Consider the following 27,399-nt stretch of genomic DNA (forward strand, 5'->3'; position numbering starts at 1 on the left):
CAATACACATACCGAATTCGATACAAATTTGATTAATGTGACCTTTGTGAATAATGCACTTTTATGACATTTGTAGTTCTGCTAAATATTCTTTGAGACATGTAGTTTATGTAGCTGCGGGAAGTAGAAAGTGCCTATAGGTATATTTTGTCATGATAATACAGATTTCTATTTTTAATTAGGTGAATTTAAAGCACAGTCTTTAGTTTGAATGCCCAATTAGTGAAAAAAAAAGTGAATTGTATTATGTCTTGAAACAATGGATCAATGCGCCTTGAGAATAATTCTCAAATACTACCCCACTGTATTCCCATTTGTAGTCTTAATAGTTTGATGATGGCTGTACTCAGATAGTATTTTGAGATTCAAGTGGGTTGAGAATCTCAGTGTAGGTAGGTAGATGGGTATTCATGTAATAGAAGGGTGATATTCTATTCCGTAGATTGACTGTGAGATTGACTAGTTAATAATCTGATCAGTTCAATGACACACTGTTTGTCTCTCTTCCTCCATCACTACTGTATGTCTGTCTGTCCGTCTGTCTGTCTTTCTGTCCGTTTAGAATCATTCTCTCTCACCCAATCCTCATCCTCCCTCTACATGAGAAGGGTGAGATTCTATCAGATTGACTGTGAGATTGACTGGTTAACCAGCCGAATTAAAAAAAAATTGTAGGTCCAAATTAATCTAATGACACACTGTTTGCTACCTCTCTTCCTCCCTTTCTCCATCTGTTTGTCTATAATCATTCTCTCCTCCTCCCTCACAATGTATGTTTGTCCGTCTGTCCCTCTGTCTATCTATAATAATTCTCTCTCACCTAATCCTCCCCCTCCAGGTGAAACTCATGAAGCAGATCCGAGAGGAGCAGCAGAAGAGTCGTAGTCGAGACCAGCAGTCATCCCGAGAGATCCAGAGACTGAAGAAGGAGTCTAGGAGACAGGAGACTCAGATCAAATCTCTGGAGGCATCGGCCAAGCAGAGAGAGATCGTCTTGAAAAGGAAGCACGAAGCAGTGAGGATTTCTTTCTCTTCTCACCGACTTCCAAACCCTTTACTTGATTCTCACTCTATTCTTCCTTACAACTGTCTCATCTCCATTAGTTCTATCTCAATGTCCAGCTCACAGCTGGCCTTTAACTGTCACTATTGCCTACCTTACATTCTCCCTGTGTCGCTTCCCTCCTCAGCTCTAATCTTTCAAGGCACTTCTTTCACCCAGTGACAGTCCTTTCAAGGATTTCATACACATGGTGGTACTGCAAACCTGTCTTTCTCCTTTACTTCACCATGGAAACTTTCAAACAACTCACAAAGAGTTTGAATGATTGCATTCCGGTGGTCGCTGAGTGAAAGATTGTTAGAGCAGGGCTGATACTGTAATCATGTGTGTGCATGTACCGTATCTAATGCTTGATCACAGATAACAACTTGACTCGTAATGGATACGAATTCCAATTACTGCCAGTTGTTTCTTGCTGTGAACTGTGTGTCATTGTTTTATCTAGTAGCCTTGAATTACACACCACTTCCTTGAATCTGGCTTCAATTGAACTATGTTACAGTGTATCCATATCTCTATAATCAGTGATGAGATGAAAAAGACCTTGAGGAAGGAAATTGTCGTGACAGTTTGCTTTGAGGTAAATGTGGTGTAATGAAATGAAGAGGAAGAGGATGGAATAATGACTTATGTTCTTTACCTTGTTTCACTAACATGAAAACTATATCGAGCCCAACGATGAACTCAAAGTTGGAAGAGATTGACATTGTATCAAGTTGCGAAGAGGATACATAGAATTTAGAATGTATTGTAGAATATGCCGTGGTGGGAGCAAGATATTGTTCCCAAATGGTAAGTGAAATAGTTCCTAAATTTTGAGGATGGGTTGATCCCAAAATCCTCCCTAAGATCAGTTGTATAATATAAAACGAGGAATGTTCGCATGCATTTCGGGAATTTCGGGAAGATTCGCAAAATTAAAGTACCTGCGAAAGTTCTTGTCTACACCATGCATTGAATCTTAGAGCCAACTCACGAAAAGTTCATGCCACAAAGAAGGCAATCATCTGCAAATTGCAAAAATTTTATGCCGCGAATATTTCGTGTTTTACAGTATAACTTATGATTGATTTTAGAGCCTAGTAAAACAGGTCCCTGGTGTTTCACTGAGTTTCATCCTCTCTCTCTCTGTTTCAGCTTGAAGCCCTACGTAAGAATCAGAAACCCATGTCAGACAAGGTTGCAGGCCGAGTGACCAGACCCGCCAAGAAGCCCTCTAGTGCCCCAGCAGAGACAGGCCCGTCAGGTCAAAGGTCATTGAGTCGACGTGGGATGGCCAAGGTGGACACAGGGAGACCAGCTAAGCATGGGAGGAAGAATACCAGTGAATATTCATCTCGGACAGCAAGGCAGAAGTGGAACATGGTGGAGAGGAAGGTAGGAATGGACTGATCTTTAACCCGTTGAGGACGAGTCCCGAGTATACTCGGGCTGGTGTCTATGGGAAATGTGTGTTGTAGCAAAATCAAACTATCCTGAATGGGTTAATTCTCTAGGGCTGATCTTCACCTTACCCTGGTTAACACACAATCTTAAATGACTTCATAATATGCATACACTTTGCACACTGGATACATTTTGAATGGACATGTAGAACATTGATATTGTAAAACATAGATGTAGAACATGGACATAGAACATGGACATAGAATGTGGACATAGAAAGTGGACATAAAAAGTGGACATAGAAAAAGGATATAGAAAGAGGACATAGAAGCGGATATGGGAAATGAACATAAAAAGTGGTCATGGAAAGTGAACATAGGTAGTGGACATAAGAATGGAGATGAGCAAAGTATAGCATCAAACATGATATTCTTTAGATTACACGTAAATCTGATTTCCTATATTTTTTCCCCAAGTCTTGATATTTTGCTATTTCTTTATCAAGATCACCTGAAAATTTCGATTTTGATTTTAGTCTGGTTAAACCTCCATATCAACTGTGCGAAGTTGGATTTTTAAGATCTGTGGAATGAAACATGATTTGCGTTAATTTTGAAAGTATTTACCTGCATTAATCAAAATGAAATATCTTCAGTAAGAGTTAAGCCAGTGAAATTTCATCTCATTGTATATTACTTTTTGTGCTGCCCTCTTTCAGATCACAGACATCGTTGCTAGAAGACAAACCATCTCCCACATGGAGAGAGATATGGAAAGATTTATCCATCACAGACACAAACTGAGTAAGAAAGTGGAGAAATATTTGACAAAGAGAGACCAGGCTGTGAAGGGAGGAAGCAAAGATCTGTCAGCCATCAAGGAGCTCGATGAACAGATTGATGGATTGAATGCTAATATTGAATACGTCCAAGAACAGATTACAGAGTGTCAGAGTGGGATCATGGAGGTGATGGAAGGAAAGGTAAGGAGTGTAAAATATCAAGATATATTGACTGGTATAAGGGGATATGGACTAGAAGAGATACAACATACAATATATCAAGATCGGTATCTGGGGATATGGACTAGAAGACTGTGAAATATACATGTAGTATATGTATATGTGACCCGCTTCAACAAAAGGATCCGAAAGTCGGCGGAAGACAATTTTCTGAAAATGACATGATTGTATTCCCTTGCTCTTCCTCTTTAGAACACAACTCTTAAAAGTACTCTGTTGGGGAGATATCGATGATTTCATTAGCACATATCGAGTAGTTTAGGAAATCAGCGTTTCGAGAAAACCGCCTTCAAAGTTTTCCTTCTGACGCTATCATGATCAAGGGGAGGCAAAACAGTTTTCACCGCTTGACAATAGAAGGTGTGATCTTAGCAACCTCCACGATGTTCATTCAAGCTTAGTGCCAGCGGTCTATGCACGACCAATCAGTAACCAGGATGCCACGCACTGACCAATAAGATCACTCTTTCGTTGCCAGGGGCGGAGTCTAGCTGCGGAGCTGAATCCAAATCTTCGGACATGTTTCTGTTCCGTTGAAAGTCGGAAAATCATGGCCCAGAAAAATGCTATTTTCTTGGCTTTCCTTTGACCATTTAGCTTCGAAATTTTGGCAGATGATAGACGATTCAGTAGACTACAAAATTATGCCAAAAACAGAAAACTGATAGTTTTGACCGATTTTGGTGATCTCATTTCAAACCCGATTCTCTCGGCTCAGCCATCAGCGACTTTAGGATCCTTTTGTTGTAGCGGGTCACATATCATATTGGATGGCTGTGAATGGGATACCAGGGAATATTGACCCTAACGAGTGCAATATTCCCTGGTATTCCATGAATTAATGCCGTCCAATGGAATTATTATCATCTATAATCATAATTTTGTAGAGAAAGCATAAACTGCACAGAAGTACTGTACTTCTACTTGTCTTTGAAGTTGATTCAGCACTGAAAAAGAAGCTGGCCCTGTGCAACTGCATGTGATGCAACTAGGTAGTGAATTGTAATAAGATTTCGCGCACTAGTAGCAAGCGCTTGTGCTGCAGACGAGAGAAAATATGGTGTATTCTTGAACAGCCAGTAACAACGGTAGCTTATTTGGAATGAATACATTGGCTTATGCATTTCGTTCAATACGTTCTCATATTGAACGGTAAAAATTGAGCAGACAACAATATGCGTTTTAATGCATAGAAGAGATAAACATGTATATCTCAAGGTACATTGACTGGTACTCAGAGATATGCAGTAGAAGATATACACATTATGGCCCGAATTCACGAAGGTGGTACAAATGAAACCATGGTTTAAACCATGGACAAAAACCATGGAATGCCAAGTGTCGCATGGGATATTTCGCTACGAAATCAGTCATTTCGTCGATGAAATGATTATTTTTTAAAGAAATGCCAACATTTTGTAACTAAATGAACATTTAGTTAACATTTCGTTAACGAAACAGTCATTTTGTCGACGAAATGACCAATTTCGTAACGAAATATTCCGTTTGACACTTGGCGCTCCATGGTTTTTGTCCATGGTTTAGACCATGGTTTCGTTTGTACCACCTTCGTGAATTCGGGCCTATAAGTCAAGGTAATGTATATTGGCAGGTATTAAAGATACATGAATATGAAGAGATAAGCATATATATACTAACAAGTATAGAGAGATATAGTGAAGGAGAGAAAGACAGGAAAAGATAAGTTGAGAACGAAAGAAAGAGAAAAATGAAATACATATATGGGTATATTATAAATGAGGAGTCAGAGGAAAATCATATTAGGATTTAAATGGTTGCAATTGTAAGACTGACCAAATTTCTCTTCATAAACTTTTGTACTGTCCTAGGATGGTTTGTGGGTATGTATTCTGTTTGTCTGTCAAATATGTCTTCAGTGCATCGTACTGTACATCTGTTACCATGTTCTAGCAAGACAAATTATTTACTCAATGTCTTCATGTTTGTAAAGTGTGTACAGTCAAACCTGTCTACAGTGGCCAAGCTCCAGGAAGGTGGAAACAAATGGCTGTTGTAGACAGGTTATTTGACATGACTTTCCATTTTATAGGGAAGGGAACTTTTCAGTGGCCTTATACAGCAGGTGGCTGCTAAGGCAGGTTTGACTGTACTTGTATGCTAGATGTAAATGTTAGTTTGTCTTACAGTTGTCTGCAATTCTCAGTTGTGTATCTAAATTCTCCTAATTGAACCGAAGGAGAGACTTCACTTTGCTTCAATGATTTGCCTCAATGTTTTCCTTGTTTCATGATTGTCTACCTTTGTCATTCTCTCTGCAAACATGTTTTTCTTCTTCTTTATTTCCCTTTTCATACTCCCTACTTTAATTACCTGTCGTTAAGTTTTCACCTATCATTGATTTCTCGTCTGTCGAACCCTGTCTCCGTATGAAGAAATTAGTTATTGTGATGTCAGAAAGAGCGCCATTTTGTTTTGTATGAAGCACATGCTTTATATTGAAATTGTATGATTAGGGGTACCTCCTGTTAGTCTTTACTCTGCTTCCAAAGGTCAGCTCCTTACACCTCACTGTGCTTTGCACTGTCTGAAATGTACAATGTAGTCTTGTCATATAGTGCAGAACTCCTTTGCTAGAGGTTTTTTGAGACTTGACACATGAGGGAGCTTTTGCAATTTCAGAATTTAAATTCAGCTATCTAATGCACACTTTTTTTTTGGGGGGGGGGATATTTGGATGAGTAAAAAGACAGTCACACCTTTTGAACAGGCTGGGAGATGCAAAATTCAAAAGTGTTAAAATAGAAAAGTAGGAGTATTAAGGTGTAAAAATGTAGGGAGGTGGTGGGACAGGATCCCCCCCCCCTCCCTTTGAGTCTAGCTATTGCTGCTACTAATGTGTGTGTCCATGAGATTCTGCTGCTCTTTCTTCAAACTTTTGCAGCTGAGAGACTCGCTGGGTCTGAGAGCCAATTCTTGTCCTTGCTTTGTCAGCCATGTACTGTAAACGTCAATATTTGGGTGCAGTTAACTTTTCAAGCTTAGTGGCTCAAGAACGTATTCCTAGGTTCTTGACTTTGCACTGCACAATTTTCAGCCCATTCAGAATGTGCAGAGAAAATTGGGAATATATTTGCAGGGGTTTTAGAATATGTGCTAGCCAAAATTATCATGAAATACGCAAAAATTAATGTACCATAATAATTTCTGTGTTTACAGTATCTGTTTTATTGAAGACACTACACAAAGATTGGTTAAAAAAAAAGAAGAGAGAATTTCACTTCGATACCGAAGAGATTCATTAGATGTGCAGTTTCATCCATCAACATTTGTTACTAACAAATGGTAGTGCATAGCTAGTAGTTAAATTAAGAGAATTATTTGTTGATAGAGGGCAGTGTTTATTTTTCCCCAAACAGGAAGAGATAGATGCTGTGGATGCAGCGGCTGTCATTGAGCAGTGTTCACTGAGGGAAGCCAAGTACATGTTGGAACATTTCATCAACCTGGCCATCAACAAGGTACACTCAGTCACTCTGTGCTCTTTTCTTTAGTAGCATACCATGGTTTCTACTGGTAACAGAATACTAGTACAGAATGGACATATAGAATACTGTATGCGCCATATATTTAGTGAGTCTAAATTTTCGCGAATTGGGACTTCCCGACAATTTCGCAAGTGGTTAAATTCGCGAACGTGGAGTACTGAACTGAACGGAGAAATGTATATGTGTACAGTATGTACGTCACATTCATATCGGGATCAGAATCAATATTTTCGTGTCTTTAATTTCATGAATAGCACCTGACTCGCAAAATTTGCGAAAATAAAAACCTCGCAAAATATTCGGCGTATACAGTATACATGCAGAATGTCGGACATTGAGAATGGACATTCAGTATGTCATGCATCTCTCACATTGTATGTGTTACTCAGTAATATTGATGATGTAAAATGAGATTTAGGCATATATGACATGTATGATGTATGGACACTGTTCTTCCAAAAGAGTATTGTGGGTGGTTTTGTAAGGCAGTTGTAACTACTTAATGTTCCTAGTCTAAATGAAATACATACAAAGAGATCATATACCAGTAGGAACTGGAGTGCTTTCTCACAGTATGCATTGTACAAATGTTTTGTGATCACTAGAAGCACAATCATGTGGGTGGATTGAAGTGCTGTTACCAAGTATGTGTGTAGGGTAAGATAACCCTCCTTGTTATCACAGACATTTTGTATATACTGCCCTCTATAGGTGGTGATTATATAACCTCTGAATACTAATCACAAATGCTGTTGTATGTTTGACTGACAGGGTCTGGAGGCAGCTCAAAAAGCCACCACAGTAAAGGAGCTACAGGCAAAGCTACACCAGGAAGAACAGAACAGCTTTGTGCAGCAGACTCTCCTACAACACATGATGGAAGGAAGACAAGGAGAGGACCCAGACTTAGATGGACTGTTTGACCATCCCAACATTGGTATGACTCTTGACCATTCTACATATTAGGCATGATCCTCACCCACCCTTATGTAGGCATATCTCTTTGACCATCCCAATATAGGTATGACTCTTTACCATCGCAACAAAGGTATGACTCTTGACTATCCCAACATAGGTATGACTCTTTGACCATCCCAACATTTGTATGACTCTTGGCCATCCCAACATAGGTATGACTCTTGACCACTCTACATTTTATGCATGACCCTCACCCATCCTTATATAGGCATATCTCTTTGACCATCCTATCACAGGTATAACTCTTTGACCATCCTAACATACAAAATACATTGTAGCTTTATTTCTATGACCATTCTATATTGTAACATAGGTTTGTCTCTTAGACGTCTCAGGCATAAAGTATTACTTTTTTACTAGGTATGACTCTTTGACCTTTCTATTTTAAGTTTGATTCTTTGACCATCCTTACATAGGTACTGTATGTCACTCGTACCATCGTATGTACAAAATGTAACTGGGTCTGTAACCTTTAGACATGACTAATATATGACCTTCTTTTTTTTGCACTGCAGACAGTGGGAGTAGTACCAACAGCTCAAGGGCTCCCTCTCCAGTTGACATGAGGTAAGGCATACATTTTGGAGGCAATATTTTATAATTTGCTGATAGTGATTCAGTCACAGAACTATGTCTCTGAAGGATTGCATAAACTACTAATTAGAGACAAATTGCAGCACATCAATGTGGTTTACCACACAGCATCGAAAAGGCAAAATAACACAATTCACAATCAAACTATTCTGGTTAATACATGTTTTTTTGTTTTGTTTGTTTTTGTTTTTTTTTAAGTAGGGAACCATGTACTTATGTATCATCACATTGAATTTTGAAAATTGGATGAGAATGTACACATTTCTCAACATGATGCAATGTTGTCAGTTTGAGCTGTATTCGTAATGCCACACATTGCAATCTCATGCACAAGTGAAAGGTAAGCACACACATGCAGACTTTACACACTCTTTGTTATTAAGAAAGAATCATACACCATTGAGAGAGAGAGAGAGAGAGAGAGAGAGAGAGAGAGAGAGTAAGAGAGAGAGAGAGTGTGTGTGTGATTTGTGTGCTTGACTGTGACTGAGAAAGAGTGAGTTGTGTCAGGTGTGATAACAGCTAATGGGCTCCAAGATGAGAAAAGGAAATTTGTTTCTAATGGATTTAACAAACCACTTGATTATGAAAAAACAGAAGAAGAGACAAACAAAACCCAACAATAATGCTCTTAAATGAAATCAAACAAATTCACTACTCACATCCAGTAGTAATAAAGTTGAATAGGATAAAATAAAGATACCCAGACCTCCAAACTGTTCTGAATCAAAAGCTTGGTGATTTCATACCAAGTGATACTTATCCCATGCTAATGCAGAACTTCAACTTAATCAAAGGTTTGATAATATTTTCCAGTGGGTCTTTTATGTTTTACAGTCGGTAGTTTGGGTTTTTGCCATTTTTTCATCTTTTTCTACTTAATATTATCATCTGCTTTACAGGCAAAATGGTGTCAAATACCAAACCTCAAAGTTATTGATTCATAGATCTCATTTAGCTCTACTTTATACAGGTACAATGTACCATACAAATCTAGTTTAGGGTTTCTTTTCCAAAGTTTCCATCAGTGTTGATACTTTAATGTAGCAATGTCTAAATGTTTCTTCTTTTTCTCTTATTTCACTCAATCCTCACATAAATTGATTACTACCACATTGCTTTGATTTTTTATGACTCTTATTTGCATCCATTCATCCATCCAATGGTATTATTCTGTGTTCTATCTGGTCTGCCAACATCTCGGCTATCAGACCCATTTTGTTGTTTCTAGCATGTCTCATAGCTTTAGTCACCTGCTTCTTTACTTTCTGCTCTCATGTCATCCATTTAGTGAAGCAGAAAAATCAGAAGCTTATGAGAGTTTCCAACAAGAAGAAACAATATGACACTCACAAATGAAAATGTATCTTCCTTTATATAGAAACTGAATAAATCAGACCATTTAAATAAAAGTGAAGACTTGATTGTCTTTATAGTAGAAACACTGTTTGCATTGTTTCCATGATCTGCAGCAAACTGTGTTTGGAGGAGAGCTTTATTATAAGGTCTGAGAAGTTCATGATAACATGAAGAAAACACACATCAGAACTTATTAAAGTTGAGTAGATCATGCTAGATGTTTCAAACCGATCTTTTCAGTTTTGATGCCTTTGTTGATATGCAAAGCCTTTTTTTTTTGTGATCTCTAGTTTTGTGTTAGTACAAGTGAAGAGAAGGTAATATCAACCATATCAAAACACCGGCACTCTGATTACTGTATTTCATATTGATGGCAATATTAAAAAACACAACAACAGAAGGGCATATGTTTTACAGATCATCTATGTGACTGTATGACTGCCAAACCTCGTACTGAAATTAGCAAACTTGGACCATGTTGCAAGTGCATGTTAGAATTGTTTGATGTACATATTTTGGTGTACTTTCCAGGAAACTTGTGTTATAAAGTGATACTGGGTGGAGAATAATTCTAGTAGAGACCCCTTAGAGGTCAATCCGTAGTGGAATTATATGACACACATTGCTGAAGAGTATTTGGGCTTGAAATCGTTTGCCCACCTATTGGGTGTATGCATTAAGGAGGGACTTACCCCCAATTATATTGGTGGATTCAGTGAACGCAAAATATCAGAACACACACCGAAGTTTGAGAAAAATCAGAAACTGGATAAAAAAAAACGGTGATTTGTAATAATTTGGTGAAATTTGTATGCTGTCATTGCTGGATGAGATTACAATTAAAAGTCTTTGATGTATCAGCTGACGATATCACAACAACATAAAGAATACACAGAATGACTCTAATTTTTTTTTTTTTTTTCAATGCCCCTTTTTTTCTATTGATGCCACCACCCCATTGGGTTACAGAGACATGGGCCCGAATTCATGAAGGTGGTACAAATGAAACCATGGTTTAAACCATGGACAAAGTTACAAAATATTGTCATTTCGTTACAAAATAATCATTTCATCGACGAAATGACTGATTTCATAACGAAATATTCCATGCGACACTTGGCGCTCCATGGTTTTTGTCCATGGTTTAGACCATGGTTTCATTTGTACCACCTTCGTGAATTCGGGCCTTTATGTTTTGTGCCATTCATCCGTTAGTCTGTCTCTCTGTCCCAGATCTCGTAATAGAAAATTAGCAGACTAGGTTTTCTTGGTGCCAAGCCCAGGTATTCTACATGATGATGAGATGCATTAAGTAGATATTAGGAAAAACGTCTGAAGGTCAGAGTCACTAAATTTGGCCAAAATGATCTTTTTTCAGGTGTATCCTCATTTATGAATGTCCATTGTCATTATGATTTGATCGACAGGGGAGAAATATATACTAGACAGTTGCTTGCCTGAAATCAAAGCAGCAAAATGCTAGAGGTTATGAGTGAATATATCTGTATAGAAAAAGAAATAAAGGTCAGCTATATAATATACCTTATAGGAGTGTCCAGTAGTCATATAAGTATGAAACTTTGATAGGAAAGTGAAAATATAGACATTGTATTACTACTTGAAATGAAAGTACAGTTGAACCTCTCGTATCCGGACAAGTCAGGACCGCGGCTCATCCCTATAAGGGATTTGGCCGGATACGGGAGACTCAATGCTTTATACATGTACATATACATACACATGTACTGATGTAGCCCATTGTAGTACCACATGTAGTAATGTGTATACTGCAACCTTTTCATTGTTACACTCAGTAACAGACCCCAAAATAGAGGTGTATGTTAATGTTGGAAGTAATATGTAATTCATGTGTGTTTGTGTAGGAGCTCTCAAGGAGTTGGGAATCCCCCTTTCCTCCTGTAATTATTTAAAAAAAAAAAAAAAATCACGGCGAGATTGCGTCCGTATAATAAAGGGATCCGGATAAAGGGAGGCCGGATAAGAGAGGTTCAGCTGTACTGTCAATGTCACAGGTCACACTGTATGTTGGCTAGAAATGTAATTCTCCAACCATGACTTCAGCAAGGACTGTTCATCAGTGATATAGTATCTGGTAAAAAGGATAGCAAGGACTTAACAATCAATTACCTGAAAATACAGGGGTGATGTCACAGTCATCTACTTTAGTTAAAGTGTCATTTGTAACCATTTATTGCTTACATGTATGTTTAAACTATTCTAGTAGCATGGTTTTGTCATTCTAAGAACTGAAAAAAATAGACATTGTTTAATACATGATTATGTGCCATATTAGAATCACTGCCAGTGAGATTGATTCTTTCCCGTCTACAAGTGTTCAAAAACAGAACCCCCCCCCCCCCCCCCCCCCAATAATATAGTTGCTACTGGTGGGTAGATAATGTGTGTCAGGGATTTCTGTCAACGCTACTATCTGTACAAGAAAATGAGTGTGAAAGAGGTAGTATCAGAATTGGCTTTATAATAAAATAACACTGCCCTATCTTTTTTTCTGGAAGTGGCACAGTAATTTCAGAAGTTTTGGAAACACATCAAGTTGTGTGCATATGTGCATGTGTGTGTTTGTGTTTATGTAATTATGAATTATTGTTGAAAGACAATTGCTGTCTGGCCAAGGTGTCCAGTTCATTTTGGGATAAGCTGGAGTTGATGTAAATTAAGATGAGGAGAGAGAAGGGTTTGGTCACCACAGATTTACTGGGAAAAAGAAGATTTTGAGAGATTCAATTAATCCATTAAAAAAAATAGCTTGTATTAATGAAAACACCATGTGGTTATAATAAAGAAATTGTTTTATCAATCCAGGAGGAAGCATTTATTTGTCTCAGAATCTTGGGTACAGAAGGCAAACAAAATCAGGGACATATTTTAGGATAGCTAGCAAGGAAGGTACACTATACATAATGCACGTTCAAGTCTGTCTTAGTGGCCACCTGCCTATAACATCCACTCTTTTCTTCTCCCCAAGGGTGGCCACTATAGACAGGTTTGACTGTAATTAGAGATGAGCAAGAGAAGATGTCATGTGATGAGAAGTTTGATGTATGATGGAGATTGTGAGTGAAATAGCAGATGTAGTGAGACAGGGAGAGAGAAAAGTAAATCAAAGGATTTGAGAATAGGAGAAAAAGACATTTATCTGGTAATCGTGACAAAAAAAGAAAAGAATATGAGATTGCAACATTTATAGAATTGTGGTCACTCACATATTATATTTTATGCTGCTAACTCACTTTGCCTTTTATTTTCTTTGTGCATATTGACCTGTCTGCATGGCAACCTTCCATGGCAACCTTCCATGGCAACCTTCCATGGCAACCTTCCATGGCAACCCTCCATGGCAACCCTCCATGGCAACCAATATTGGCCTGTAACCTACGACTGCATCACACTGCTGCAATCCATGGCTTGTGATATTTGGCTGCTCCCCGTACAGTGCCTTGACTGCCTCAGTGAATGTGCCTGATCACTCAACAATCCCATACACAGGACCAGCAAGTTCAAGTACACCTGCTGTTCCCGTTCCAGCTCAGACTAAGGCCAGGGACAAGGTAAGAAAACTTCACAATTCTCAGGATATTCAGCAGGATTTCAACAGCTACTTAACCCATTAGTCACTGAAATGTCCAAAACCACCCGTCTTATTGCTCCCTAAAATGTTTGAAACTGACCGTCCGTTTTCTTTCTTTCTTATTTTTTATCCTTATGCTTTACCATTTACCGTGTATTCATTTTCATAAAGAATATATCATTATGAAATTTGAAAGACGTCAAAGGTCAACAAAAGTATGTCTGAATTATTTCTGTGACACACCAATCTCTTGGTAAAGTTTTGATAGTCTCCAAATAAACATAATTTATAATAGACAAAAATAAACATGCAGTGAGCTATTTACCATCATATAGAAAGTTGTAGAAATGAGAGAAATATTGCTGTACCTTCCAGGGAACCAGAGGCCATTATGAACGGAATCTTCAGTTGCTAAAGGGTTAAAATATGGGACTATTCCTCACTTGTGTCCCTTAAAGTATACTCCCTTAATCCTACGGATAAGAGCCATCTTTTTTTGTTTTGTTGTTGTTGTTGCTGTTTTTTTTTACCCATCTCACAGCTGAGGATGGGATTTAGCTCACCCACCTCCCTGAAGTTTTTTTTTTCCTTTGTAAACATTTTCATCAGGTGTAGAACAAATTGAAACTGGAAATCTGTAATGTTTTTACTACTATAACAAGGAAGGTTTTTTACCCATCTCACAGCTGAGGATGGGATTTAGCTCACCCACCTCCCTGAAGTTTTTTTTTTCCTTTGTAAACATTTTCATCAGGTGTAGAACAAATTGAAACTGGAAATCTGTAATGTTTTTACTACTATAACAAGGAAGGTGTGTTATGGCGTACCTTCTATGTAGTAATGGAGGTCCTGTGTATGAGAGAGTTACAACTCTTGCATGTAAAAGATCTGGCTTGATTCATTCATCGCAAAGAGCAGGGTGCATAATATCCTGATGAAGAGATCTGCCCCAAGCACATTCAACTGGACCCATGGAAGACCAGCTAGTGCAGCTGAATCTTGGCTATCTGGTCATCTTCTCAGATGAAAAATGAAAACAGAACAAGCAAATACATTATGATTTTGCAAATCATGATGTAATCTAAAAAAATAGTAATGCCCAGAGTAAAAAATTCCATTGTACATGTTTAATTTTCTGAACCTTGTCCACCACCAGGCACGTAGAAGGACAGCTACCCAGGAGGAGTTGCTAGGGACCAAGGGACCGATGGAGTTTACTCCTGATCCTGGGATGGGGATGGTGACTGAGTCTGATGAGACATCATCCTCTACAGACACAGCCTCCATAGACCTTCCCCACATCCACCCTCATAGTCACATTCCCATAAGGAAAGAACTCAGGTAGGATAGTGACATGATGTAAAGAGTAGGTGTGACTATTGTGAAGAGTCAAGCCACATAAGCACAGTTGCACATACCTCCAAGTCATATTAAAATCTCTTGCCCATCCGAAAGGAACTTGTGTAGGATAGTAACATGATGTAAAGAGTCAGTGTGACTATTGTGAAGAGTCAATCCACATTAGTAGAGCAGGACATATCTCCAAGTCATCTTAAAATCTCTTAATAACCCTATCCGAAAGGAACTCGGGTTAAAGATATTTAACGTGACGAAAAGAGTCAGTGTGACAATCTTAAAGAGTCATTCCACAGAAGTACAGCAGCACATACCTCCAAATCATCTTAAAATCTCCTGACATCCCAATCAGAAATGAACTCAGGTAGGATAGCAGCATCTTGTGATTCCTGTCCAGAGTCGTTGTGACTATTGTGAAGAGTCAACCCTCATAGAAACATATTTCCTGATCTGATCACAACATGTTGCTATAGACAGGCATGATATTCTGTAGATTTAAATCTGATTTCAGATTTTTTTTCCCTCAAGTCTATACATGTTTTGCTTTTTCCCATGTATCAAGATCACCTGAAAATTTTGATATCCATTTTTTCAACAAACCTCAGTATCATCTCTGTATAGAGGAAGCAAACTCATAAGAATGAAATTTATAGCTTGATTATGTTAAATTTGACAATTCAATTGTAAGATTCCTTGTTTGTAAAATATTACATACCTTTTTTTTTTTAAAGACAAAAAATTAATGTTTTTGGGAAAATTGATAATTCTGATCTTTAATTGCATGCTATGATCATGAGGCCTTTTATTGCGTAGGTAAAGAATTGCCATGAATAATGAGAAACTTTTCCACTGATCTTCCTGTTATCAGAGCGGAGCGTCTTTCACCAGCTTTGAGACGAAAGAATCTTGACAAACTACAAGCCAGCTCTAACCCTGGATCAGTGTAAGTCTGATTCTACAAGCTCTTTATTCATTTATTTTCAACTACAGCAAAACTAGCCATCTTTCAAGTACTGGGGGCATTTCATGAGGCGCTTTGTCGGACAAACTTGTCTGACAAATTTGTTCTCAGCCAATCAGAAGCAAGGATTTCAGTAGCTTTTAACAGTTTGTCAGAAAAAATATTTGACAAAATGTTTCATGAAATGCCCCCCAGGATAGTGATTTTCTTGTCAAATACTTTTTCTTCTTTATTTATGTGTTTCCCACCAATGAAAAAGACATGGACTCCTTGTCTGTGTCGTGAAGGTGGACGCTGTGTGCACAAATTTCTGATTTTTGTGGCTTGGTGTAAATTGTCTTGAAAACATTTTGTTCTACACCAGTTTTTTGGGTAAAGGATTGTGTACACAATGTATTCATATGAAAATTTGTAAAGAAATAATTCCCTGATCACAACAGTTTGCAGTCCTTCAGGACTTGGTAGGAGGGGGAGACTGTGTATTGTGAAGGTTGGTTAGACCAGGATGTATTCAGGAAACCTATAATGAATTGTGTACAGCTTTATATGCATCCAACACACAGCTATTAGAGAATCTTGAGTCAAGTCCAACTTTACCGTTGATAATCTTGGCTGCATACACATACAATATATTCAGTGACCGTCAATTCGGTTCTAGCAGGCCTGCAGACTGAGTTTTTTCACCCGTTGAGGACAAGTCTCGAGTATACTCGTGCAAGTGTCTAGGGAAATGTGTGTTGTAGCAAAGTCCGCCTGTCCTCAACAGGTTAATAAACGAGGCGGGCAGTGAGTAAAGATCAATTCTATCAGGCCAACCCTTTCTCTCTATGCTACCAGGTCTTTAACCCAATGAGGAACAGCTGATTTTGCTTTAACACACATTTCCCATTGACACCTGTCCGAGTATACTCAGGACTAGTCTTCAACAGGTTGATATGACAATCCTTTGTGCTGTGACTTTGAATGGAATGTTTTAATTCACTTTCCCATAATTGTGACTTTCTTGCAGTGACCACACCCCTGACCACACCCCTCCCAGCTCACCCCCTCCCACCAGGGCAGGGAATGTCTTCTCCAGACTGGCTCAGACAAACTCACCAGCCACTCAAAAAGACAAGTGAGTCTACTTGATAACATATATTGAAAACAGCATGCATATTTAGCTTAGTTTGAGTCTTTGTTTGGAAGCCTTGCATGCAGCTCACCTCCAGAGTCTGAACAGAGATTGCATGTAGATGCAGCAGGAACTAGCATCAGTATTGATTACAGTCTATCTGACATACAAATTGTAGTAGGCTCCTTGATTTTGAGCTGAGAAAATTATTTGGGTTAACATTGCAATAGAAATATTTTTCGCTTTCTTCTATTCCAATTTTGCAAAGGGAAGTGACTGAGTGATATTAATTAAAGTGTAGCTCATTTGCTATCTCAATGCTCTACAGGGCTGTAATGAAAATCAAGAGCCATTTTTGACAAATACTGAATTGTGCTCGATGTAATTTTTTTTTTTTCAAGGGCAGTGTTTGTAGCTGCAAGAGTGAAGCAAAGTTGTGAGAATCATACTCTGTGTTTGCATTCACCAGTTGTGAGGAAAGGTGTAGTGTTGATACTTTGTGTTTGTTAACACCAGTTGTTAGGCAATATATATTGATGGTAAAATGTGTTCAATACTTGCACCACTTGTAAGGAAAGGTGAAATGGTGATACTCTGGTGTGTTCTTACGACAGTTATCAGGTAGAGGTGTAGTGTTGATACTACGTTCATCAGTTGTGAGGCAAGGTGTAGTCTGGATACTCTGTGTTTACTTACACCAGTTGTAAGGCAAGATGTAGCATTGATACTCTTTGTTTGCTACATTGTAACACCAGTTGTGAGTCAATGTGCAGTGTTGATACTCTGTGTTTACATACACCACTTGTGAGACAAGGTATAGTGTCGATACTCTGTGTTTACTTACACCAGGGGGGTGTTTCATCAACGTTTGTCAGCGCTGACAACTTGAATCACCATAGTAACAGTCAGTGACCAGAGCATCTCAGCCAATCAAAACCAAGGATTTTGCTTAAATTGTCAGCGCTGACAGTTGTCAGCGCTGACAAACGTTGATGAAACACCCCCCGGTTGTAAGGCAAAATGCAGTGTTGATGCTCTTTGTTTGCTAATGCCATTTGTGAGTCAAGGTGTAGTGTTGATGCTGTGTGTTTACATACACCACTTGTGAGACAAGGTATAGTGTGGATACTCTGTGTTTACTTACAATGTACAGTAGTTGTCAGCAAGGTGTAATGGCGATACTCTGTGTTTGTTGACACCAGTTGTAAGGCAAGATGTAGTGTTGATGATCTTTGTTTACTAATGCCATTTTTTAGTCAAGGTGTAGTGATGATACTCTGTGTCTACTTTAAACAGTCATTATCAGCAAGGTGTAATGGTAACACTCTGTGCTTGCTTACACCAGGGGCTCCATCATTCCAGTCATCAACAAACCCAGCACTCCCAGGGCTCCCCTAGTGTGTTCCTTCACCGCTGAGGGTCACAGTAAAGCTGTCCTTTCGGTCCAGGCTACAGAAGACTTACTCTTCAGTGGATCCAAAGGTAGGCCTTGGTCTAGTCCACATTAAAAGATTCTTTAGTGGGCTTAGACGTGGGCTATAGTCTAGTCCAGACTAGAGGACTCTTTACTGGATTCAAAGGAAGGCTAGGTGTAGTCCACAACATGAGGCTCTTTACTAGTTCAAGACAAGAGCTAGAATATTGTCCAGATGTAAGCACTCTTTAGTGAATCCAGATGTTGGCTAGATTTTAGTTCAGACCACAGGTCTTTTCACTGTATCCAAAGGTAGGCTAAAGTCTAGTCCAGACCAGCCTTTAATGTATCCACTAGGTGGAAAGCATTAGTGCTTTAATGTCTTTCGTTCAGTCGTTTGAAAACCACAGGGCTTTGATTCTACAATAAGATAGAAAATACCTCCTTGGAGTTGGTTTATAGTAATCTTCTCTTGTGTATTTAACCTACTGCCAAATGCTCCATGCACCCCAGTCAGAGTGTGTTCAGGTGTAGCTAAGGTGTAGGTTTTGGTGTAGTATGATATAACTGCTGGGATATTAACATGATTTTTTCGTGATGTGTTTAGATTGGACTGTGAAGATTTGGAAGCTGGACTGACCCCGGTCTGAGAATGCTCGGGTGTAGCTGAAGTGTATTTTATGGTGTAAGATGATATAACTGCAATGATAATATGATTTTCTCTGATTGTTTTTAGATCGGACTGTGAAGATTTGGAAGCTTGACTCTGCCAAAGAGTTGGCTACTCTCTCTGGACACACCAATAATGTCTGTGTTGTGAGGTACTGTGAGAGGCTACAGCTGGTGTTCAGTGTATCTACAGCTTTCATCCGTATCTGGGACATCAGGGATACATCAAAGTGTGTCACGACATTGAGGTAAATACACCAGACTTTGTCACTCAATGAGGTGTATAACCCTCACTCTCCAGGTGTAACACTACACTGCTTTGTGTTACTTTGATAGACTTCACACAAAAAGTGAATTACAACACTGATTATTATACCATTTCAGTATACTGATGTGACATTTCATTATGCAAGCAGTGTACGGTGTACTTCTGAAAACCATTCATCACATCAAAAGGCAGGCATGTACAGTAGGTATCAAGCCAACACACCTCCGGCATATATTCCTCCTCACTTTGTTTTGTGTTTCTGCTGGAATAATTTCCAGAAGAAGGAGGAGGATGAGGAGGAGGAGGAGGAGAAAGAAGAAATAATAATAATAATGATAATATTGCCCTTGAGGAAAGTGTAATGTTATTGTCAGTGACTCAAAGTTGACTTTTGACCACAAGTTAATGCCAGCATGCTATCCAACTGATCCTTTTAAGGGTCAAGGGCAATTACCCTCTGTGCAATTACCCCTGACCCTTCCCCTGGCCCTAATCCTAATCGTAATCCTGAACCTAATCCTAGCCCTAACCCAAACTCCTAACCCTTAACCTTACCCTAACCCTGATCTTTACTCTAACCTTACCATTAACCTGTATTTATCCGGGGAGTAGTTGCCCTCGGGGGTAATTGCCCTGATATGCCTTTTAAAACTTGTGGTATTGAATAGTTTTTGAAGTAATTGGTTTAGATTATGAATGCTCCTCTCTGATTGGTCAACAGTTCATCTGGTATGCAGCTTGATAGGACGGCAGGCAGCAGTGCTTCCCGCACCGTGGCCTTACCTCAGGGCGAGACTCAAATCAATGACATAGCAATCAATGAAGCTGGGACCAGACTCTACTCAGCAGCTGGTAACATCGTCAGAGTCTGGGATCTTAGCAGGTGGGTCACCAGGGGTGTGCCTTCTCTATTGGGTCACTTTGGATGTGTCTGTCTTTTGTATCGGTGTAATTCTGTCTATATGTTGGGTCAGTTTAAGTTTGTTGGGTCAGTGTGGGTTTGTCTGTCTGTTAGGTGGAGGTAGATTTGAGACTCGGTCGCCAGTGCTCTCAATTACATGGCATTGTTTGATTATCTTCCTAAATACTGCTACTCAATAGCAGTCACTTCATCCATAGTTTAAGATGATGGTATGATATTAGCTATGTGATAAATTTTGTCAACCTGACCTGACAGTTTGTATCACTCTAAATAACACCATTTCAGTACCAGATTTAGCTCTTCTACAGGTTAAGGAACAAATTCTTGGGAGTTTGTGAATCTAATCCATGCAGTTCGGCTGTTTTATGATGCTGCTTTGTTACTTTTCATAAACAATTATTTTATCATTAATCAGAGATTTGTGCTAGTGTTTTAGAAGGTTGTAGATGTCAATCAAAGTTTGAGTATATTTCTTTACCGATTCAAAAGGTGATGTTTGGTTGAAGGCTTGTCTTTTCTCTCTAATGAAGCAGAATGTTTGGTTTATCTTGGCTTACATTGATATAGTAGAAAGCTTTCTTACACAGTCTAAACATTGGTCATCCTTTGTTTCCAGCATCAACAGTTTAAAAGAATTTGTATATAATTCTTTCCTTTCAGCTTCCAGTCGATGTGTAAACTGTTTGGTGGACCATCAGCTGCAGTGATGTGTTTGGAAGTGAAGACTACCAATGGCTTGGATCAGGTCTTTGCTGGATCTAAAGACCACTATGTGAAGGTGATTGACCCTTTAGATAACCAGGCACTTAGCTTGATTTCCCAAGCTTTTTTAAAGAGCATTAAGGAATTATTCAAACCTTATTACTAATTGTGACATAATCAAGCCAGCTCAAGTATAGCGTTAGGTCTCAGTTCAACAAGTGGACTTTGTTGACACAATAAGGATTGGGGGATTGGTAATAAATATTCATTTAATGGTGACTAGCTATTAGACATTTCTGCCAATCAGCTAATAAAGCAAAGTAAGGGTTAAAAAAGTCTTTGCTGGGTTCTATGTGGGAAAAAAAAAAGAAAGGAGTTCGATTCTATATACAAGGTTGAATCTGTGTTCCATGTGAGATGTTAGCAGAAAGTCTTCCATGATTCCTAGGTGACTCTGAATTCTTTATTCTGTTTAGAGCAGTGAGCAGCCCTGGGGGGGGGGGGGAATCATGACTATAGATTTTACTCTGCCTAGTACCACTGTACAAGCTTCAGTCTAACACAGTCACTGTGTGAATCAAGATTTCACTCTTTATTGAAATGAATGACCATAGTGTTGATTTTGTTTTGTTGCAACTGATTGAAAAATTGGGCAACACAATGCAAACCTAATTAGTTTGAATGAAATATGCAATACCTGTTGCTTTTTAAAGCAACAAGCATCATGCTGGACCCCCCTTCTATTATTGCATTAATGTATTGCATCATCGGTTACCAAAGGGTCAAGCTTAAAGCTTATTATTGGCGTCTGTTCTGTATGATAATTCATAACACATGTGCTGTAATTATATCACAGATATATGTGTAATCAAAATTGTTGAAATTGTAGGAACTAGCTTTAATGAGTATCATATTTGTATATATTTTGTTTGAGTATATTGATAAAAAAAAGTACATGATGCCGTATGGAGAATGAATAAATCAAATCAAATCAAATCATACCAAATCAAATTAAGAACTATCTCTGACTATCATGCAAAGCTTGGTAGTCTAATGGATAATGACGCCTGGCAAGCAGTTAAAATGTTGTGGGTTCAAATCCCACTCATTCAAACACTGAATAATCAGAGCTTGATTATGTCAAAGAAGGGCAATTTGTTATTCAGATGCAATGAATGAATGTCTCAAATGAATGTCTCAAATGAAGTTTAATGACAACCAGTCTCTGTTTGTCTCTAGATGTTTGAGGTTGAGCCTGGTGCATCAGGGTGTCTCACCACAGCCTTCAACTTTGACCCACCACACTATGATGGCATTCAGTCCATGGCTATCCAAGGCAACTCTCTCTTTAGTGGATCAAGGGATGCTTGTATCAAGAAGTGGGACCTGGAACAGAAGCAGCTCACTAAGGTAGGCCAAGACTTCGTTGAGGATGAGGTATCACCTTGAACAAGCTGCCTTAACCCGTTGAGGATGAGTCCCAAGTATACTCGGGCAGTGGTCTATGGGAAATGCGTGTTGTATCAGAGTCAGTCTGTCCTCAACGAGTTGAAAAATTTATATGGAAACTATCAAATGGGCAAAGGTGTAGAATCACATGTTATATGCAGTGTGAAACAACATAAGTACAATGTCTTCACATATGAATTACAATGTTATGGCTTTTGTAGGCTAAGATTATTGTGATGAGTAACTTTAAGAAGTTTTACTTCAATACCAGGAAGTAACAGAGACTCTCTTACCTCCTTGCCACGTGTACAGCTGACTCCCATACTAATGAAATCCTCAGGTCATGCTTTTTCTTTCTTTTCTTTTTTTCTCTATTTTGATATTTTGCAGTAGACGAATAGTATAGTATGTAGAGATATATACAAGCTCATTTAGGTACCTTGAGTTTAGCTTTGTTGTAATGAAAATTTCATTATTTTTGCTCTGTTTGTTATATCGAAGTCCTCACAACTTGCGGATTTGTTTGTTTTTTTTTTGTTTTTTTGTTTATATTGATAATTTCTTGTAGCTGGACATTAAAGTATGTAGAGAGATATAGATGATTATTTTAGTACCTGAATGTATGCTTCGTTGTAATGAGAATTGTATTGATTGCCATATTGGGAGTGCATTGTCTTACTTTGTGTAGTGTTTGCAATTACTTTAATATGTATACTTCTGTGAAGTTCTAACCCACAAGACTTTATGTACCTCTTAACCTCCGCAGCCCATTTCCAATGCACACAAAGACTGGGTGTGTGCTCTAGACTTCCTACCAAGTAACAACTGTCTCTTGAGTGGCTGTAGAGGGGGCTATCTCAAACTATGGAACGTAGATGACTGTAGTCTGGTAGGAGAGATGAAAGCTCACACTAGTCCCATCAACTCCATAGCAACCAACTCTACCAATGTCTTCACTGCATCCAGGTTAGTTTCCTCATCTCTACAAACTTTGGTCTCAGTGTGATGCTTGGTTTGCTCAAACCTGCATGTTGGCTGCCTATGGATGTGGATTTGTTTTGTAATTGTTTTACTTTACTGTGGCTCTAATCAAGTTTCCATGCTGAGTGCAAAATGTTCCTAATCAAAATACTATGCTAATTGTCTTGTTGCGAAATGTCCCTAATCAAGTGACTGAGCTAAGCGTCTTGTTGCAAACTGTCCAGCCTTTTCCCATGTCTTGCGGTTATTTTTCTTAATACTCCTTTTGGTTTGGTTTCATGGAGTTCTCAGTACTGTATTGAAAAAAAAATAATAATATGGTAACCTTGATTGACCTTTTCATTTGCTACTGTGTCAGTGTCCAGTGTCTTGTGTTAGCTCCCTGAGGCTTTTAATCTCATTTAACTGGTGAGGAGGCTATTTGAAAAAAGAGCATCCTTAATGGGACTGTACAGTTTTGGTTAAGATCTGATTTCAGGTTTCTAACATTTTTTTGGTGAGATAATGAAAAAAATCTTATGAAATAAGAAAGAACATGTAATTCTACGAGGAATTCAACGTTTATTTGATGAAAATTGGTTTCGAAATGGCTGAGATATCCAAAAAAGAGGATTCTAGGAAAGTATGGGACCCACACTTTATTACGATCACTTTGTTTTACTTTGTTTTTGGATGTTTCTGTCGTTCCAAACCTGATTTTCATCAAATAAACTTTGAATTCCTCATAAAATGGTATGTTCTGTAGTTTATCATAAGTGTTTTCTTGGTATCTCACAAAAAGTTAAAAGCCCAATTCTCATCCCAACCAATACTGTTCTATCCCTTTAACCTGTCGAAGACAGACAGATTTTCCTGTAAGACACATATTCAGTTCACTCTAACTCGGGGTAATGGGTTTGGGGAGGGCGGCACTTTGGCATAGTGGATAGGACCTTGACTTTTCAATTGGAGATCCCTAGTTCAAGTCCTATCAAGTACTTATGTACTTGGACAAGATATTTTTACCCGTTACTATTGTATGTCCCTCTTAACCCAGATGTATAAAGGGGTGGTTGGTAATGCTAGGGTAATAAATAGTAGGGTCCTCTTGGAGAGCTGTGTAACGCTGAAGACTTTACTTTGGATAACAGATACTTCAGATAGAGATGAGAAGAGTGTCACGATTGTGTCATATGGGGAGGGGATAGATACAATATACAGTGTCTGTTACTTCAATCTTTGTAACGAATGATGACTATTTTCAATATGTGTAGGAAACATTCATATTGAAATGTTTTAGAAACCAAGTGATTTAGGATGTACATGGGTGCAAGGAATATGTACTAGATTCTGTCTAACTTTCTTATAGCATTTTAGAATCTTTGGACAGAATATCCTCTATGTTCCAAACTCTGTTAGTCATTGTCTATATAATGTTACATTCTAAAATTAGTTGTTCCATGTACAATGAGTCTCAGCAAGCTGTAGTGGGGGGATAGTACAAAGGCAGCCATACATTAAGATTTGTTGAAAAAAGCCTCGTTCAAGGGCTGTGCAGTGAAATAACAATGTCTGATTGATGAACGTCAATTTTAGCATTTATGCTGTTTTGTAATCCTTGTATCATTTGTCATGATCTATGTATGCAATGTGGAGTTTACTAAAATCTTGTCCTGAGCTCATTGTACTTTGTTATGATCTATGTACGAGTATGCAATGTGTAGTTTTCTAAAATCATGTCCTGAGCTCATTGTACTTTCTTGGCTTTTTCCCTCTCTCCTGCTGCTGCTTCTTGTGCAAATCTTGATGAAAAATGGAAATCTCATGCCGCAAAATAATGTTTTGATCAATGTGTAAAAAGCAACCGTTCAATGCCTTTTGATTTTCTCCTAAATTTTCCAAATGTCCCTTTTCCTATTACTATATTTTATTATTATCATGCACTTTTGAATTGCAACCCAATGGCTGTATGATTATGCATGCTTGAATAATAATTCTCCTGTTCTTCCCTTATCCTCCATTTACCCAAAACATGACATTATTGACATGATTTCTTTCTCTTCATTCGTAAATCTGATCAAAATTTCTTTCACATTGTCCTTTCGCTTTGTTCCAAAATACAATATTTCATATCCATGGCACTTTTTTTTCTTCTAAATAATGGCAACATTTATGCATGTCTCTTTAAGTCACATTCTTTCTTGGTTATTACTCTGCCTTCTTATGATCTTCTTTCCTTCTGTGTGGTTGTGCTTTTCACTCTAATTCCATCCTGCTTTCTTGCTCTCCATTTGCTGTCTATGATTTCCAAATCTTTTAAACAAACCATTAAATCATCTTTTGCGTGTTTTTTTATTTCATATCAATCACGTAAATATTTGCATCTCATTTCCATACTGTGATTGTCCAATGTATATTTCTATCCAATTCATAATTGCCTCAAGCAATCACCTATCACTCCATCTGCATCAAACTGCTTCTAAATTGTTAATGGCATGAACTTGGGACTTGCTGATACCTAAACAAAAAAAAATTGTTTGACCACACCAACTATCCTGTCCATGTCCTTGCTGAAAATGTGTAACCGATAAATCCTGTGTAATCTGATCTGCCTGTCTAATCCCCTCTCCCCAACCTACTTACATATTTTATCTAATCTCTTTGTCTGATCCACTCTCCCCACCCCACGTGTATGATCTTATCTCTCTCTTTCTAATCCCCTCATTCCATTTGACCAATGTAATCTACTTATCCTGACTAATCTTCTCACCCAAAATATCTAATCCAATACCCTTGTCTAACACCTTTCCCTTACCTATATAATCTGATCTCCCTTGGTAATCCCCTCTCCTCACCCCATCTTTGACATCTACTCACCCTTTCTTATCCCCTTTCTTCACCCCACCTATGTAATCCAATATCCCTGTCTAATCCCCTCACCCCACCCCACAAATGAATCCAACATCCCTTTCTATCTTCTTCCCCCCACCCCACATGCATAATCTGACCTTCCCATTTAACCCCCCCCCCCCCCTACCTCTCCTCCCCACCTGGTAATAATGGTATTGTCTATGTCTGCTTCCTTGCTGCATATTTTGGTTTTCTGCCTTCACTTTGATGCTTCATGCCTACCACCTGTCACCCTGCTCCTCATTGCACCCCGCCCCGCCCTGCCCCGCCCTGCTTGCCTCTCTCTACCCGCCCCACCCTGGTGTATGGATCAACCCGCTGGCCTTGTGTCTTCTCACTGGTTCTGGGAACAAACAGCAATTGTGTCAAGTTATGGCGCAAGTATGCATCTAGGCACCACTCTCTCTAGGTCGTCACTAGATAAATGGCGCCCTCTATGGGTCAGCTCTCAGCTCCTTTGCATGACTTGGTACCTAGTGGGTTAGTGCTTTAACATTGTAATCCTTGATCAAGTGTAAATCAACATTATTCTCGCACACTTTCACATTCCTGAAGTTTTGTGCAGCCAAAGATGGTTTGAGATACAATGTCATATCTTTTTTTTCCCTTATTCTTTTTACATTTAATCTTTGTAGATACTCTGTCTATATTAGTAATTCTTGCAGGTGTAGAAATCAGATGTTTTTAAATGTCTTGTAGATGATTTAGTAACTCTACAAAGTGATACACAAATCAGCAAGATAGATGTGGCCTCATAATGGTGAATTCAGTTTGAATAGAAATACCACCTTCTCTTTTGCTGTTTTTGTTTTGTATGACATGTTGCCATAGATGATAGATTATCAGCATCTTGTTTTCAAGTAAAAAAGTACATGTACATGTATAATCTTTGGGCCGTCAAAGTTATTCCATTGTATTTAATTTTGTTTGTTTGGTGTTTTTCTTTTTATCTCATTGTATTTTTGCTGTTTTATCATCCAATACAACACTTCTAGACATACATCATGTGAAATAACCACAGTAGATAGTAAATTAGATGCGATTGAGAATTTAAGATAAAATTGGTATCTGCTTCAATTATTTTTGTAGTGAAATAGTCGCACACGCTCAATAATTTTTTGTGAATAGTTGGCTTG

The 27,399-nt window shown here is 38.5% G+C and overlaps 1 protein-coding gene across 1 annotated transcript in view; it reads left to right on the forward strand.

The window, feature by feature from the left end:
* The window catches only part of LOC140246948 (kinesin-like protein KIF21A), an 83,428-nt gene that overhangs the window by 55,318 nt on the left and 711 nt on the right, over positions 1–27,399 (forward strand). The window contains exons 17-33 of the mRNA XM_072326264.1: positions 839–1,015; positions 2,201–2,440; positions 3,168–3,431; positions 6,869–6,970; positions 7,769–7,934; positions 8,491–8,542; positions 13,404–13,518; positions 14,695–14,879; positions 15,763–15,837; positions 16,865–16,972; positions 18,315–18,451; positions 19,120–19,300; positions 20,042–20,203; positions 20,903–21,020; positions 22,184–22,354; positions 23,160–23,359; positions 26,621–26,644. Of these exons, the coding sequence (XP_072182365.1) occupies positions 839–1,015; positions 2,201–2,440; positions 3,168–3,431; positions 6,869–6,970; positions 7,769–7,934; positions 8,491–8,542; positions 13,404–13,518; positions 14,695–14,879; positions 15,763–15,837; positions 16,865–16,972; positions 18,315–18,451; positions 19,120–19,300; positions 20,042–20,203; positions 20,903–21,020; positions 22,184–22,354; positions 23,160–23,359; positions 26,621–26,644 (2,477 nt within the window). The remainder of the gene's footprint in view (positions 1–838; positions 1,016–2,200; positions 2,441–3,167; positions 3,432–6,868; positions 6,971–7,768; positions 7,935–8,490; positions 8,543–13,403; positions 13,519–14,694; positions 14,880–15,762; positions 15,838–16,864; positions 16,973–18,314; positions 18,452–19,119; positions 19,301–20,041; positions 20,204–20,902; positions 21,021–22,183; positions 22,355–23,159; positions 23,360–26,620; positions 26,645–27,399) is intronic.

Source organism: Diadema setosum, chromosome 3 (assembly GCF_964275005.1).
Source record: "Diadema setosum chromosome 3, eeDiaSeto1, whole genome shotgun sequence".
NCBI lineage: Eukaryota > Metazoa > Echinodermata > Echinoidea > Diadematoida > Diadematidae > Diadema > Diadema setosum.